General features: G+C 54.6%; 1 protein-coding gene across 2 annotated transcripts in view; it reads right to left on the bottom strand.

The window, feature by feature from the left end:
• Positions 1 to 3,956: 3,956 nt before the first annotated feature.
• The window catches only part of GUCA1ANB (GUCA1A neighbor), a 63,751-nt gene continuing 50,205 nt past the window's right edge, over positions 3,957 to 17,502 (bottom strand). For both annotated transcript variants that reach the window (XM_045541939.1, XM_045541938.1), the window contains exon 2: positions 3,957 to 4,475. In XM_045541939.1, coding sequence (XP_045397895.1) covers positions 4,146 to 4,475 — 330 coding nt within the window. In that variant the 3' untranslated portion in view covers positions 3,957 to 4,145. The remainder of the gene's footprint in view (positions 4,476 to 17,502) is intronic.

Raw genomic sequence — 17,502 nt, 5'->3', positions numbered from 1 at the left:
TGAATTAGTAGACTGAGTAAGGAGAGCTGCCCTCACCCACTGCCGGTAGGCACCACCCAATTGGCTGAGGCCAAGACAGAACAAAGCGGCGGAGGAAAGGTGAATTCATTCTCTCTCTCTCTCTCTCTCTCAGAGCTGGGACATGCTCCTTCTCCTGCCCTTGGACATCAGAACTCAGGTTCTCTACCTTTGGACTCCAGGACTTGCACAAGCAAGCGTCCCCCACCAATGCCCCCCACCAGGTTCTCAGGTGTCAGCCTGAGAGTTACATCATCAGCTTCCCTGGTTCTGAGACCTTTGGACTTGGACTGAGCCACGCTGCCAACTTCCCCGGTTCCCCAGCCTGCACACAGCATATTGTGGGACTTCTCAGCTTCCATAATCACAAGAGCCAATTATCCTGACAAATCCCCTCTTGTACCTCTCTGTCTGTGTATATCCTATCGGTTCTGTCTCTCTGGAGAACCCTCACAAATACACATGATATATTGGTGTTCCATGCTGCAAAATAAATTACCACAGAGTCAGCAGTTTCAAAACCACACACATTTATTTATTCTCTCACAATGTCTCCGGGCCAGGAGTCCAGGCACAGCTTAGCTGATCCCCTGCCCAAGGCCTCATGAGGCTGCAATTAGGGCGTCGGCTGTGTTTTCATCTGGAGGCTAAGCTGGGGAAGAATCCACTTCAACTCCTTCAGGTTGCTGGCAGAATTCATTTCCTTGTGGCTATGTGACTGAGGGGCCTGGCTTGTGCTAGCTACTGTCTGGAGGCCACTCTCGGGTCCTAGAGGCTGCCCACAGTTCCTTCCCCACCGTGGCTGCTGATTTCCTCAAGCCAGTGAGGACGGTCTCTCCAGTCTGCTAAAATGGAGTCTTGTATAATATAGCATAAAAGAGCAGCATCCCATCACCTTAGCCATATTCTGTGGGTGAGAAGCCAGTCATGGGTCTCACCCACACTCAAAGGGAAGGGATCGTACAAAGGCAGGAAGAGGCCCCAAGAGGCTGACCCCATGGCCTGGATCGCCAGGCTTCACTGCCCTCTGGCATCAGGCTGGGTTCATCCACTGAGAAGCTGGAGGAGGACTGGGGGGTGGAAGGAGAGCAGGGCTGGGCCTTTGTTCCCCTCCCTCCCTGCTGGCTCACAGCTGGGCAAGGGTGGTTGTCTTCTCCCTCCAGCCACAGCTCCCGCCGTATTTCTCAGGGCTCCTGTAACAATGGCTCCCTCCCTGGCCCTGCAGGTACAAGGGCTTCCCTCTGTTGCTACTCCCTGGGTGCATCGCCATCCCCTTCACTATGCCCACCTCTCTGGTAATAGTCCCCTCATCAAACTCTCTTCAATTTCCGTTTTGAAAGTAACGTTTCACTGACAGGGGCCTGGGTGCGATAAAATATTATTGAAAGAGTGAACACAGGCATACACCATTAAAGAAAGCTGAAACACAGTGGAACTATGATTAAATATCTACTGTGTTCTAGGCACCATGCTAAGCTTGTTGAATAGGCACACCCCATCCTACGGGATGGATATTATTATTTCTAGTGAGACAAGAGGAATTTGGGGCAGAAAACTGAAATCACGTGCTCAGGTTCACAAAACTTTTAGTGGTGGTACCAAAGTTTCTCCACCTCATCATCATGCTTTTAGCCTAAGCCTTCAAATCTCTACGGAAGGGCTAGATGGAGCCAGAGTCCTCATCCGATGCCATCTGCCCCCACCCTCCCCTGTGGCCCTCTGCCTGACATCTCCATTGACAGAGAGCTTTCCACCCCTTGTCTCCAGCTCAGGGTGGGAATGGACTCCCCTGAGACAGCGATGCCAAGTCAGGGAGGACAGGGATCTATACCAAGGCCTCAAGGAAGAGGCAGGCACGAGGAATACATGAGGCTATGGAAGGCCAGAGTGCACGGATCACACCGTGGACACAGTGAGAGAGGGCTTGTGGCCTCCCCTGGCCACACGGTCTGCAGGAACCCCTCCTGGGACAGATGCCATGTCAGAGAAAGAGCATCCACCTGGCCGAATGGGCCAAGGAGAGGGAGTGGGTGGGGCAGGTGCAGAGGACAGAAGCCCCGGGCCTGACTAATCCCCCTCCAAGGCTGCCGCCGCCTACTCTCCACTCCCCAGAAGTGGAGGGGCACAGGGCCATTTGCCTCCTGGGATTGTCTCACTCAGATCAAGGCGGGACCTCAGCCAGCTTCCCCTAAGCTTCCTGAGGGCTTCGTCGGAGGCCGCTCTTCCAAGGTGAACCTGAAGGGGGTGCCCATTCTCCAGGGAAAGGGAGGCGGCGTCTATGGGGAGGAGGACTCCTGATGGGGACCCTGCGCCTCCCAGACACAGGCTGTGCCACCTGGGAGGGCAGGGACAGTTTCTGTCCATATCTCTGCATCCTAAGGCCCCAGCCCGCGCTGTCTGTTGAGTGACTGGGTAAAACGTCTGGTTAGACGTAGACCGGAGCCGGGTACAAACACAGACCTATTCCCACCGCAGAGCTCGGGAGGGTTAGGAGGTGGGCACACCAGGTGCCCCGAAGGCTGGAATGCAGGACATGTGGGGCAGAAAACAGAACTGGTCAAAAGTTTGTCTAAGGGACCACGAACTCCTCAGATGCCTCTGCAAGGCAGCAGACAGGCGTCTCTGGGCATCCGTGCCCTCCTGATCCCGGCTGAAGGTTATTCCGGAGATTTGGGCCAGACAGGCCCTCGTCTCCAGGCACAGCCTCGGGAAGAGAGCGGCCACCCTGAAAGTGGAGGGTCGAAAGAGACCAGCATATGGGGAGTGAGATGCCCCCCTCCCCAGCTCCTTCCCACGCCGGGCTCCGGCGACCAGGCAGGAGAGACCTGGTACAGACAGGTGCCAAGGGGCCTGGCACCAGGCCAGGGTCACCAGGCATTTGAGGACAGCCTCTAACCTGAAAGAGAGTCTGCAACAAATGAACAGAAAAACTGGATTCTGTGCTCTTAAGGCAGCTCTGAGGAGCCTGTCCTCCTTCCTCCCCACCTACCATCTTCTTTTCGGAGAAGGGCATGCAGGACAGCCTGGCCAGTGCCACTGGCTGCTTGTCTGGGTCCCCAGACATCCTGTCCCTCCTTCTCACACCAGCCCCAACCTCTCATGCATGAGAAGTATGCCCCACTGAATACACCACCATACAGAGAGTGAGATGTGGTCCTAGGAATGGAACCAGCTGGATTCACCCAGGGGTGTGAATGATTAACAACCGGCTCTCGGGGGGGAAAAAGAAACTCCAACTGTTAGGCACTCGCTGAGTGCCGTGGTATAAATACTTCCACCACAGCTGATTTCAAGCGACCCACGCAAGGTCACTGACCGTGGAGTTGGGAAGACCCGGGCACGGTCAGCTCTCACAGGCCAGTATGAGCCAGCTCCGGCACACCACTGGAGTCACCCTGGGGGGCAGTGACCAGGGACTCACTCAGGCCACCGCTAGGAGTCGAGTGCTCTCTGCCTCCATCCCCAGCTTCCATGACCCATGACCCATGAGGCTAACGAGCCTCAGAGTTAGCTTTTCTGGATCAGAGCAGAATCCATCCCCCACCAACTCCAAGTCAGAAGAGGCAGTTTTATGTAAAATGGGGCTGGGAGGGGACTCCTTAGAGACTGTGTCCCTTCCCTGCATTTCTTCCCCATGCTGTGGTAGCTGCTCCAACCTGGGCTGAGACGACCAGGCAAGGGAGCAGGGCTTGTGGGCAGCTGATGGATCTCTTTCCTATCTGTGGAGGGACCCAAGCCTGGACCGTGGGGAGGCTGTGGCCGCGTGGGCTTTGCTCGGGACTCGGGCTCTGGAGGGGCTTTGGGGTTACTCTGGGATGAGGGAACTGAGAGTTAAAGCCTTCCGAGTCTTCAGGCACCTCTGGACATAACCTTGCTATACTACAGCCCCCCCGAGCCTCAGTTTACATACCCCCAGCCACCCATTCAGATGCCAGGGAAAGAGAGGACAAACTTTAATTGCTGCTGAGAAGAAAGACCTCCCTTTGCCATTGTCAACAGGGAGGCATGCCACAGCTCTCCTAGCCCGGGTACAGGTCACTCCTCCTGGAGTGAGCAGCCCCTCCCCTCTGGGACCCGGGTTCACAGCAGTGAGGGTGCAGGGTCAGGGGGTTCCGGCTGGCATGGGCCTAGGAGCGCCACAAGATCAGGTTGGCAGAAGGCACATCAAAGCACTTGCGGGTGTGGTCAGTGTCCCGGCGGTACAGGTAGCCACAGGTAGGCTTCTGCAAGGTGTAGAAGGGGTTCAGGGAGTTTGAATACTGGGAGGTGTAGAAATTGAACCTGAGCTTGTCCGGGTTCTGTCCCCTCGAGTCCACCACAACCGGCACATAGGCCGCCGCCAGAGACTGTTCACGGTCCTGCTTCCACGTCCGGGACAGGGGTGGGTGTGGAGGCTTCACGTTCTTGCACGTTGGTATCTTTGGCCCGTGGCTGGGTACAGAGGGTTTCTGTGAGTCCTGCGAGAAGGGAAAGAAGGTTGGAGCATCGGACACCTGACTTTGACTGCTTGAGCCAGGGGCAGGACGGAAGAGAAAGAGCCACTTCTCAGAAAACCCCAGAGCCACCCTGGAGCACCGCCATGCTGCCTATGGAGCCGGGGACCTCCAGAGGGGACAGCCTTCAAGGTCCCCTGAGCCGGCCCTTGCCACTGCAGACCTCTGCCAGCTCTCAGAGGCTGGAACCTGGGGGTCATCCTCAGTCTTCCCCACACTCAATCTGCCCATCCGTGTCCTCCTCTCCCTCCTCCGCCGCAGCTCGGCCTTCATGCTCCATCTCCTGCAGGGCCACCCCAGGTTCCCAGCTGCCTCCCGCCCCCGGCTCCTGCTCTTCCGCCCTGTGCCTCCCACTCACACCAGAATGAGTCCTCTCGTGCTAATGGCCAGGGCGTTTGCCTCTCCTGCTCAAGGCATCTTTTGCTCTGGACTGCCTAGAAAGTGAAGCCCAACGCCCCTAGCCTGGAATGAGCAACCTCTCAGGCTGTGGCTTCAGCTGCCCAGGTTCACATCACTCTGCCCGCCCTGTGCCTCAGCCATACTGCTCTACCTCTATTCCCGGTCACTCCTCCCACTTGCAGGGCCCGTCCGTGCCTTTGCCCAGGCTGTCCCCGGCCTGGCACGCCCTCCCTGCTGTTCACCAGGGAAAGCCTGTCTTTCCCGTTAGACTATGAGCTCCTTCAGGGCAGTGGTCTCATACCCTTACCCTTGACATAACAGCCTCCAAATCCTAATTCCTCCTTTATTCCAGACCAAGGCATTTAGAGAGTGCTCAATAAATGTTGGTTCAGTTGAACTGAATTCCAGTGAGGTGTAGCTCACCTTCCAACCAGCCAGCACATTCTATTTTAGAACACTTCTCATTGTTAGCCAGTGCGGCCAATGCCTACCTCCCCCCAACCACCACTCTCAGCCGATCATGCACTGAGGTCTGCCCACTCTCTGCAAGTCCCCCCCGCCATCGCCACATTTATCTCATTGTCCTGACATATATTTATTCCTCTGTCACTATCTTTCTTGACTGTCCTGTGACCAAACTGTCTTGTTCACCTTCAAACCCACACACCATCTCCCAGGTACTGGCTGTCTGAGGACCTTCCTAGCCAAGACAGTACCATGCCAAGGGTAAAGTGTCTGTAGGCGACCATCCTCCTTGCGCGTGTGTGGGGCTGGCTCTATTCTGCTGCCCCAGGCTTCAGTGTCAGGGGAGCCCATTTCCCCTCTGCCTGGGCTCTGTGAGAGAAGCCCTCGCTACAGAGTTGGTGGATGTTGAGCCCCTGTCCTCTTATAAAGGAGGTCCCAAGGGCTCAAGTCACCATGTAGCTCCTTTGCATTTCATTCTCCGACTCTTCGCCCAGCCCAGATTTGCCAGGGCTCCCTCCTCCAGGACAGTCTTTGCCCCTGTCGGCTCCTCCCCAGGTATTTACGTGCCCTCGTTTTGCATTTCAAAATTCTCCCTGGTCTTCCAAGCCCAGCAGCTCTCTTGATGTTTTCTCCAGAAACCTCTGTAGCCTCCCGCAGCCCCTGCTCCATCTCGTCCTCTCCTGTGCCTTCCGGACTCCTCTTAGGATGTGGTCCCTTGCCAGTAGGGACTATGGCGAGCCAAGCACACTAATACTGAAGGGTCACTCTGAGAATCGCACCAGTGCACTGGGACTGCCCCCTTCAGGTCTGTGCCCCGGGTGCTCGGGTTGTCTCATGCCAGTCCTGTGCATGAGTCCCAATAGGCTGGAAGTGGCTCCCAGCAGCCAGGACCGAGTCCCATTCACCTCTCTGTCCCCAGTGCTGGCACAGCCACGCTGTACACACAGCTTCTCCTGGGCACAGGAGAGTACAGGCAGAGGGGCAGGTGCCGGCAATGAACTGTGCCGGCGAGAATTTCACCACCATTTGTGTGCACTGCACCAAACCCTGTAAGTGCATTATCTCTTCTAATCCTCACATTAACCCTTTGAGGAAGATACTATTATTAGCCCCATTTATAACTGAGAAAAACTGAAGCGAAGGGCTTAGTCATGTGTTGAGGGTCACGTGGCTGGTAAGGGGCAAGGCAGGGCTTTGAACCCGGGTCTGTCCACAGCCTGTGCTCCACGCCGTGTCGTGTGCCCATTGCACTGTGGGAACAGAGCCTGCCAGGGGCCTGGTCATCTTCAGTTTATTTCTGCCCTCATTCTGTCAGCCTGCTGAGCTCCTGCCGGGAGTGCTGGTGGCAGGCGATCAGCCAAGGCCGCCCTGCGGCAGCTCCCAGCCTCCCTGCGGGGCGAGGGGGCCAGATTCCCCCTCTCAGCAAGAACGCTGCGGGGTTTCCATTGCTGGATTTCGGTTCTGGGTTCTTGGACGCTGCGTGGATGGGAAAACACACTGGGAAGTGTGAGGTTTACTCTATGAATTATCAACATGAGTGGCTTCATTCGTTCGTTCACAGCCATTCCTGAGCACCTCTTATATGCCAGGCTCTAGGTGTAATGGTGACAAATACCACAAACACGAACACAAGAGGGTCCCTGTGGGGCACCGCTGGCTCTGGGTGGGCGATCTTTGTTAGGGGGGTCATCCGTGTCTTGTAGGATTGCAGCACTGGCCTCCACCCACGAGATGCCAGTAGCACCCCCCCTAGTTGTGACAACCAAAAATGTCTCCAGGCATTGCCACATGTCCCTGAGGGTAGTAAAAATCACTGCCATAGAGTCCATGGCAATCTCGTTATCCTCGGTGTTGGGAATGACAGCCTGGCCCACTGAGGTTTCCCTTTCTTGGGCTGCAAGAAATGGCTTCAGTTTCTTCACGTTAAGGGTGATTCTAAGGATGTGGGGTCTGGTCCTCCAGACACCACAGAAGGGCTTGTCCTGTGACCCTGAAGATGAGGGAACTGCAGAGGCCCCAGCCCCCACCCGCCCCTGCTCCCCAGCCACCCTTCAGTCTCAGGGCCGCATCAGCCCCTTGGCCACCTGGACCCCTTCACCTGGCCCGGAGGCTAGTGCCAGGGGTGACAGAGGTAGGCACTTTCAGAATGGCTGGAGGAACTGACTGAAGACCCCACAGACAGAAGGGTGACACTCCTTGCTGACAGGACTGAGCATGGACCAAGCCACTCAGCTCTGCCAAAGCTCATAAGAGCCATTTGAGAAGCTACCCCCATTTTTCAGATAAGGAAACTGAGGCTCAGAAGCATCTGAGCATTTGCCTGAGTTCACACAGTTTGGGAGATGGTGTATAAGAATCTTGCAGAAGTCCCACAACTGGTTAGTGCAGGAACCAGGATTCAAACTCGCCCCTCCCTCTCTGCCCTAGACCAAGCCCTGGCTTGGGCCCACCTGCCCTGGGTCTACCTGCTGGCTGTGCCCAAGACGCTGCTGCTGTTATGACAGACAGTCCTGGGGTGGGGGCCCAGGGCCGAGCACATCCAGGTTGAGGCCCTCACAGAAACTGGGGCAAAGGGACAGGCCGCGGGAGGAGGTGCAAGAGGAGGAGAGGAAGGAGGAAAAGAAAGAGGAGGAAGAGGGAGCCCAGGCAGCTGCAGCCTTGCCCTGCCCTTCCGGGGGGGGGGGGGGGGGCCAAGCCAGGCTCCCAGTGACTAAGCTCCCAGGGCTGAGAACACCCCATGCCCCCCACCCAGCACCCAGCACGGCCAGCTCTGGAGGGAGGGTGGGGCCGGACTGAATACTTTCCAGGTTAACATCTGGTTTCATTTAACCATCTCCTGCCCTCGCGCGTCCTCCCTGCCAAATGCCCTGTGTGTGTGCACGACTGCGCGTGTGTGTGACTTCAGATCAGTGATTCTCAACTGGGGGGTGCTTTTCTTCCCCCAGAGGACATTTGGCAATGTCTGGAGACATTTTTGGTTGTCACACAGTGTAGGGTGGTTGCTACTGGCATCTACAATGCACAGGACAGCCCCCACCACAAAGGATTTATCAGAACACAGTGTCAAAGGCACCGGGGTTGAGAAACCTTGGTTAGAGGCTTAGGGAAGATGCCCCATCTCCCCTACCCGGTTCCCTCAGTCATGCCTCGGCGCCACAGGAGCAAAGACACTTACGGGGCAAGTGGAGGGTCTCACCAGCCCCTCCCCTCCCTTTGGAAGCCCACTACCTGATTTTCCTTTGGGTTTTCAGCTAAAGCCAAAAGAAGAAATCTGGACAGAACTATCCCTGCACGATGCCCATCCCTGCAGGCAGCCCCCACCAAGGCCTTTTAGATACCCACATACATCGGTATGTGTTTGTCCCTGTGGCACAGTTAGAATGGGGAAGAGGGTGACTCAGGAGTGGGGTTTTCTGAGCAGAGCAAGATCCCATCCCAGACATTGCCACAGGTCTTCCAGGAAGGCAGCTGTCCTCTCAAATCCTCCAGCCCCGCAGACACATGGCCTCGCCTAGCCCACGCCTGCAATTCCACCCTTAGCGCCTGCCACTGGTCTGGTGGAAGGGCTTATGCCCTGTCGAAATGCAAATAGCACTGGGGCGAGGCCGCTGTGAGGGCTCCCGGGGCACCTGGTGCTGTGGAACGTGCCTGGCCTTTGGAGTTTGAAGGTCTGAGCTGGGGGCCTGCCCTACCCGTACAGGTCAGGCGACCTTCAGCAAGTTGCTGAACCTCTTTGAGCTTCAGTTGCCTCATCTGCAAAATGGGGATAATGAGGCTGTCTACCTCCCCAGCCTGCCGCGGGGGCGTGACGGGTGGCAGGGGCCGTGCAGGCGCAGTGCCAGTAGGCGTCACGGTCAGCCTCCCCTAGAAGTTCCTCCCAGGTGAAGGTTTAGGAAAGCATTTGCCTGAGGGGGGCTCGGGGGCTCTGCGGGGAGTGGGTGGGGAGGCTGAGTGGGCCCAGCCTCCTGGGGGCCGGGTAGCAAGGGGCCTGGAGCCAGCTACCCGGGTTCAAATTCCAGCTGCCCCACTCACTAGCTGCCTGCTCCTGGGTAAAGTATAATGCTCCGTGCCTCAATTTTCCCCAGTATACACGGGGAGCAACAGCAGGATCTGTCTCACAGGGTTGCTGCGAGGATTTAATGAGCCACTCATGCCAAGTGCCTAGACCTCTTAAGCACTTAGATAAACTTCAGCCATTATTACGACTTATCACAAGTTTGCTGGGAGATGGGGTTGTGCAACCGAACAGTCCAGGAGACACGCTGGAGAAGTGAAGGGGCGAAGGCACCGGAGGAGCTGGATGGTGTCCCCTCCCTCCCTGCCTCTCCCCGAGGGTGACAGCAGAGGCCCCAGTAGGGAATGACACTCAGGCAGTGGCACCAGCCCCTCAGCCTCTGTAAGAGGGCCCAGCTCCCAGCCGCACAGGGGCCTGGCTGGGGCCTTCAGACGCCCTCCTGCCACTCAGGCGTCTTGAACCGTGGGCTGCCCTGCCTCAGCCCTGTGATGTCAGCCCACCTTGTACATCCTTGACCAGGGTCCTCCTTGGTGGTGAGATGGAACTTCTGGGGCTCAGAGGCTCCAGGGGCTCTCGGGAGGCTACTTGGAGTGCCAAGGCGAGGAGAACTTGTATGGGGCCAGGGGCATTGTGACACCTCTTTACAACACAATTCCTTCTGTCTTCCCAAGGAGACGAGGGGTCAGGACTCAGGGCTGAAGTTTTAGGCCCAGAAGGGTCTTCTTTTAACCTTGACATTGGCTCACTCTGCTTTTCCCTTTTCCCACAAACCCCTAGAACCTACAAACTGCGGACAGCGGGGGGGGAGTGGAGAGAGATCGTCCTGGTTATTCAGGTACCTCCAGAGTCCTAATGTCTCCCTAGGCCCCGACATGTCATAAGAAATGACTGGCAGGAAGGACATGGGCCCTGCCGGCTCTCCATTCTGTCTGTCTGCCTTCCAAATCTCAGAGATGGGTGGATGGATGGAGGGACGGACAGAGCAGTGGGAGGTGGACGGGCAGGTGGAGAGTCTGAGCTGGTGGATGGGCAGACCCTCCTGATTCGAGCCCCGCTCACCTCCTCAGCCCCATCTCTTGCTCTCTTTCCCCTCACTGTTCATACAGTAGCTACTTTCTCAAACATGCCCTGCTCTCTCCCCTCTGAGCCTTTGCATATGCTGTTCCTTCTCCCAGACTGCTTTGAACAGGGGTTAGGAGATGGAGGGATGGGTTGCTAGGTGGACAGAAAGAGGGCTGAATAGGGGTGTCCACGGGTGAGTGGACGGTTGGACAGACTGTCAGTAAATGGACAGACGGTGGATAGCTACAGTGCGGGATTGCAGGCCCGGGAGTTACACTGCCTGAGCTTGACCCTGGCTCTACCATTTTACTAGTGTATAATTTGGGGCAAATTAATTGACCTCTCTGTTTCCTCATGTGTAACACGGGTAGTCTAAAAGTCCCTACTTACTAGGGCTGGGCAAAGCACTTAGGACAGTTCCCGGCACAGAGTAAGCACTCAGTAAAAATTAGCTATTATTATGTGTGGGTAGGTAACTGGATTGATGGGGGAGTGGCTTGAATGGGTGGCTCTGTCCCCATCCTCAAAATTCAGCCTCCCCACCTCCCCAGGGTCCTGTCTCCCCAACACCACACTTGGCAGGCACCTGCCAGGAGTGTGACCTGGGCTTCTCCCCGGGGTCGGGGGAGAGGATGAGGGGAGGACTGCGGGAGGGAGACAGAGCCAGCCGGTGCCTTCCTGCCTCTGCCACACGGGCTTGGGCTGCAGCGGGACTTATTTGTTTCCTTCCTGGCCCTGCGTCAGCACTGACTGTTGGTGACAAGGTGGACCTTGGGGCCCACAGGCAGGTTGGAAGTCGGGTGTTGATGACTTGTGCGCTGTGCCTAGATCTCACGCCCTGATGGTAATGACCCCTAATTTCCAAGGGGGCTGGGAGGGGCCCAGAGGGAAGGAGAAGGAGCAGCTGTAACAATTGGCACCTGCCCTGCTGCAGCCTCTGATCAGGGTCTCCACGCGCTCTGGGGAGATGCGCTCTTGCTTGGAAGGAAGGGAAGGTGGGAACGTGACATTCTGGGCAGAGAGGCCGGCATCTCTGGCTCTGGAGAAAGTGGCCTGGCTTGCAGCCCTGGGCCTGGAGCCACTGGGAGCTATTGGGCAGCTGGTGGGGTCTGGAGAAGCAGGGAGCTACGACTTAGCACACGTTAGACTTTGTCTCAGCCAGGAGACCTGGGTGACCTAAGTCCTGTCCCCTCTCTGAGCCTCAGTGTCCCTATGTATATCATGAAGGTGCTGGGTCCCTTCACCTTGGACACCTGAAGGTGGGGGAATTGAGTCACCCTGAGGCCCTCAGGCAGGGAGCCCTGACAGAATACAGGACTGGGCCCTGCTAGCAGTGTCCCCAGCCCAGGCTATGCCACCCTCACTGTGGGAACCTCAAGAGGGTGCAGTGGCTGGGAAAATCTCCTTTAGGAAGGCCTGGCCAGACAAGCCATATCTGTCTGATTCCATTTGTAAATGGCATAATGCTTAAGATAATTACCTCTGGACCCACTCTGCCTGGGTTCAAATCCCAGCTCTGCTACGTCTCAGCTGCATGGCTTACACGAATTACTTAACTTCTCTGTGCCTCAGTTCCTAATCTGCAAATTGGGGGTGATAGAGGAATTTACTTAGAAGGCTTGCTGTGAGGACCATATGAGCTTGGAGCAGTGCCTGCTACATCGTAGGTGCTACGTGTTAGGTTGTTATTTCTGAACTCCAGACAACACTGATTCAATCCCGCCTTCTGGGAGCTCCCCCTTCTCTGACTTCCCTGCCACACTCTAGGCATGACTTCATTTAATTTGTCATCAAAGTCCCTAGAAGGTAGAGGCTGTGGTCCATACTGCACAGTGCTCAGAGGGTGTTGGGAAGAATGAGGAGAGCCAGCGGGACTCGGGGCTGACTCGGAGCACGGGAAGATCCGCTGACCACCCCACACTTGCCACGCACACAGCCTCCTCCCCTCCTCCCCTCTCTGTTCCTAAGGTGAATGGTTTTAAACGACCTGCTACTACTGCCTTGCTGTAAGTAGGCAGGGTTATTGGGACATTCTTTCCACCCTTCCTTACCTGCTGTGGGATTTGGACACATTACTTAACCTCTCTGATCCTTATGTGTTTTCCTTTGTTGGACCCCAAGTCCAGAGTGCGAGTTATTCACATTCCTTGCTTTGTGATGTGCTGTCACTGGTCCACGAAAGCCTCCTCTCTTTTTCTATTAATTTTCTCCCTTTTCCTCCATTCTCCAACCACATTCCCTACCTATCCCAGCCAGAAGCAACCATCCAAATGTGCTTAATGAGTAGCTCCTTGTTTATACGTGTTATTGCAAAATAGATATTGTTCTTTTACATGCAGGTAGTTTTCAATTACACAAGTGGTATTGTGTGTTTTAGATCTCATTCTGTTGTTTACTTTTATCACTCCTGTGTATAAGATCCATCTGTGATGCTATACGAGCATCTAGTTCCTTGCTTCCAACTGCTGCATACCCCTCCATGGAGTGCCTCCAACACACTGTACCTCTCCACTCCCCGGGGATGGACCCCAGGTGCCTCCAACTCCCCATCCCCACAAACAACACTGCAGTGACATCACACCCATCTCCGCCGATGGACCCGGGCGAAGGATTCTTTGGGGCATATTTCTAAGAGCACAATTGACTGGTCATAGAGTATGAGTAGACTTCATTTGAAGTCTTCTTTTCTCCATCCACAAAAGGGGTGTGTTGCCCCCTTGCTCATGGGGCTGACTTGACAAAAGGGGGCTAATGCATGGAACCCACTTGGCCCTGTGACTGACACAGAAGAGATGCCCAGTGGACGAGAGGTGTAGCTGCTGCTCCTTCCAGGTCCCAGGGAGAGAGGGAGATAAACTGTCTCCAAGATAAGCGGAAGACCCAAATCTTTTTTTTTTTTTGAGACAGAGTCTCACTCTGTTGCCCAGGCTAGAGTGAGTGCCGTGGCGTCAGCCTAGCTCACAGCAACCTCAAACTCCTGGGCTCAAGTGATCCTCCTGCCTCAGCCTCCCGAGTAGCTGGGACTACAGGCATGCGCCACCATGCCCGGCTAATTTTTTCTGTATATATTTTTAGCTGTCCATATAATTTCTTTCTATTTTTAGTAGAGACGGGGTCTCACTCTTGCTCAGGCTGGTCTCGAACTCCTGAGCTCCAACGATCGCCCGCCTCGGCCTCCCAGAGTGCTAGGATTACAGGCGTGAGCCACCGAGCCCCGCCAGACCCAAATCTTAAACTAGGACTTCAAGCCCTGGGTTAACCTGCCAGTTCAAGGTTTGGTCTCCAGAAAATGTGAGAAGTATGTGGAGCTGTGCGATTCCTCGAGGGTAGGACCTGGTTCTGAATGGTGGGACCTCCCACAGCCTGAGCACGGGACTCGGGGCAGAGACTTTGTGCCCAGGAAAGGCTTAAGACGTTCCCTGAAACGGTTCTCGCATTTCCTATCTGCCTTTCCTCAGAGCTGGAAGTAGCCTCCTCACACAGGAGGTAGAAGACAGCCTTGCTTGCTGTTCTGCCTCCGCTCTCCGCCAGTAAACATTTTAACTAGGTGAGAAACCACACCTGAGTATTGGATCCCACCATCCCATTCTACAGATGGAGAAACTGAGGCCCAGGAAAGCTCATGGTCTGATAGGAGGTTAGTGGCAGAGCTGGCACCAGAATCCACATCTCCAGGTCCTCCCTACCCCCTGCGCCAGTGATCTTTGAAAAAAGAAAATGCATTCCATGTTAAATTATGTTCTGTTTGTCACATTTTCAGTTAAAACAAATGATATACCAACAGAGCACCTTATTGAAAAGTTAAAAAAAAAAAAAAAAACCTGTATGTGTAATCCTGACATCCCAGCTGAACCATCTTCATAGTTCTGTTCCCTTCTAATCCTGGCCATTCACAAATATATTTATAGTCACAATCCATATAGAATTTTGGGTTTTCCTTTTTGTACTTAGTCCATTTTTTTCAATGTATGCACATGTGCACACACACAATTATTTCAGATTGTGGGATATGTTTTACAACAGGATGTTTTTACCTGTCCTTCAGGGTAACCTTGTAGGTAACTGTCCTACCCTGTCTCCTGGGTCTTGGTGGAATTTTCCTTCTCGAGACTCTTTGTTGAATTGACACTGCTCTCTTGCAGCCTCTCATGGCATCTGCTCTCTCTTTGCGGTTCTCTGTTTAGTATTTCCATGCCCAAAGGCAGGGAGGGGCGTGGGAGGGAGCACACGGGTACTGAGCCTCCGCACCAGCAGCCGGGTCCTCCGCTGGGTACCTTAACCCACTCTTTCATCGAGCCTCCTGAAAACCTTACAGTAATAGCCCCTGTTTCACAGACGAACAAACTGAGGCTCAGAGCTGTGGCGACTCTGCCAAGGGACTCACACCCTGGAGAAGCAGCAGAGCCAGGATTCAGACCTCATCTGCAGCCAAGGATCTTTCCCGCAATGTCATATCCCATCGAAAAGCCCATGGGCAAAACAGAAAATCAGTCCCTTCCCGGCACCCCCAGAACATACCACTCCCCAACCAGGGTGGGCCTCACATCCCTACACCCTTAGGCGCCAGGTAAGCGAGTGTCTCTGGGCCCCTTCTTGGGATGTGCAGGAGTACGCCCTGTCCAGACTTCCTCTAACCCCTGACCCCGTCTCCTGGACCCCACCCAGCCCAGAGGAGAGCTGGGGTAGGTGAGATTGAAGCCCACCCTCCCCTGTAGGCCTAAAGAAACAGTTTCAGGCCAGGCATGGTGGCTCACACCTATAATCCCAGCATTTTGGGAGGCTGAGATGGGAAAATCACTTGAGGCCAGGAGTTCAAGACTAGCCTGGGTAACACAGGCCTTGTTTCTACAAAAAAATTTAAAAAATTAGCTGGGTGTGGTGGCACGTGCCTGTAGTCCCAGCTACGTGGGAAGGAGGTGGGAGGATTGCCTGAGTGCAGGAGTTAGAGGTTGCAGTGAGCTATGATGACACCACAGCACTCCAGCCTGGGTGACAGATCAAAGCCCTGTCTCAAAGAAAGAAAGAAGAAAGAAAGAAAGGCCGGGCGCAGTGGCTCACACCTGTAATCCTAGCACTCTGGGAGGCCGAGGCGGGTGGATCGCTCGAGGTCAGGAGTTCGAGACCAGCCTGAGCGAGACCCCGTCTCTACTAAAAATAGAAATAAATTATCTGGACAACTAAAAATATATATAGAAAAAATTAGCCGGGCATGGTGGCACATGCCTGTAGTCCCAGCTACTCGGGAGGCTTAGGCAGTAGGATCCCTTAAGCCCAGGAGTTTGAGGTTGCTGTGAGCTAGGCTGACACCACGGCACTCACTCTAGCCTGGGCAACAAAGTGAGACTCTGTCAAAGAAAGAAAGAAAAAGAAACAGTTTCAGAAGCTGGTCTGGGATAAACTGTCCCCCGCCTGGGCACAAAAGGCTAGCCAAGATGATCCGCAGCCTAGTATCACTTGGGAGTTAGGCCGATGGCAATCGTGTTTTTAGCCTCTGGAGAGCTAGCCGCAGAGACCCAGGGTGGGGATGAAGGTGACCCTCAGATGTCTCAGCCTGCCCTTCCCCCACTCGGAGTCCACACTCCCAGCTTAGAACATTTGCTTTGTTGGAGGAAAGCCTGCCAATGTGACAAAGACTGCCACTTCTGGGCCCCAATCCCACCCAACATTCCAGAGCTGACCAGTAAAGTCAGCTCTCAGGAGGCTCCTGAGTAATTGCCGAGCAGAAATTTATAATAATTATAGGACTAGGCTTTTGTGTGTTTTGAGGGGAGCCTGTTATTTGGCTGTTTATTTTACTGGAGGAGCAGGCGGGAGGTGCTGTGATTAGATGACGAGTGGGGCGAGAGGCTGCAGTGAGGCTGCTGAGCTGGACAGAGAATGAGGCTCCGACTCCGCCTCGGGGAGCTCAGCCTCCGACACTGCCAGGCAGACAGGATGGAACTGGGGGACTGGGTAGACTGCCCACCGCTGCACCTGGGCCTTCTACAGACTCCCCCTAGCCCCCTGCATACAAGCCCAGGAGAGGAGACGGTTCTTGCTCTCATGCCACAGAAGAAAGAACTGACTCCGAGTGGTTTTCCCTATGCGCCAACTGTTGCCAAGCCCTGCCTTTCTTCCTAAGAAACGTCCCACAAACTCTCTGTCATGTTCTTTCTGTTTCCACCACCAGCACACAAGTCCTGGCCCCCATCTCCCCTGCTTGTATCAATTAACCAATCAATTAAGCAGCTTCTCTTAGCCCCTCAGCCTACACTCTCTCCTTTATCCAAACTTTTAGAAGAACATCCTTAAAACACAGCTGTTCCCAGTCACCCCTGACTGCTCAGGATGCCACAGAGCAACCTGGTAGCCACAGACCCTAGGCCAGAGCCTCTCAAATGCCACCTGAATCCCCTGGGGACCTTGTTAAACTGCAGATTCTCTACTGGGTAATCCATCGGCTCATTGAAACTCATAGTGACCTTAAGTTAACAGCCCATTTTACAAACGAACAAACTGAGGCTCAGGGAGGTTGCCCTAGGTCTGGGATGAGGCCTGAGATCTTGTATTTCTAATAAGATCCCAGGTGATACAGATGTTGTTGGTTCATGGAACACACTGAGTAGCAAGATTCTGCTAGACCAAACTTTCCTGCCTAGTTATTTTTTCTTTAATTTTTTTATTTTTTAAAAATCTGTGGTGCTGTCACTCAAGACCATGAAGGCTGAGGTGTTGCTGGGCTGGCTGTTTTTTCTTTAATTTTTTTTTTTTTTTTTTGAGACAGAGTCTCACTCTGTTGCCCAGGCTAGAGTGCCGTGGCATCAGCCTAGCTCACAGCAACCTCAAACTCCTGGCTCAAGTGATCCTCCTGCCTCAGCCTCCCGAGTTGCTGGGACTACAGGCACGCACCACCATGCCCGGCTAATTTTTTCTGTATATATTTTTAGTTTTCCATGTAATTTCTTTGTATTTTTAGTAGAGACGGGGTCTCGCTCTTGCTTAGGCTGGTCTCGAACTCCTGACCTCGAGCGATCCACCCGCCTCGGCCTTCCAGAGGGCTAGGATTACAGA

The sequence above is a fragment of the Lemur catta genome, chromosome 2 (assembly GCF_020740605.2).
Source record: "Lemur catta isolate mLemCat1 chromosome 2, mLemCat1.pri, whole genome shotgun sequence".
NCBI lineage: Eukaryota > Metazoa > Chordata > Mammalia > Primates > Lemuridae > Lemur > Lemur catta.
Note: the sequence above shows the minus strand (reverse complement) of the source record. Positions and strands in the feature narration are given on the sequence as shown.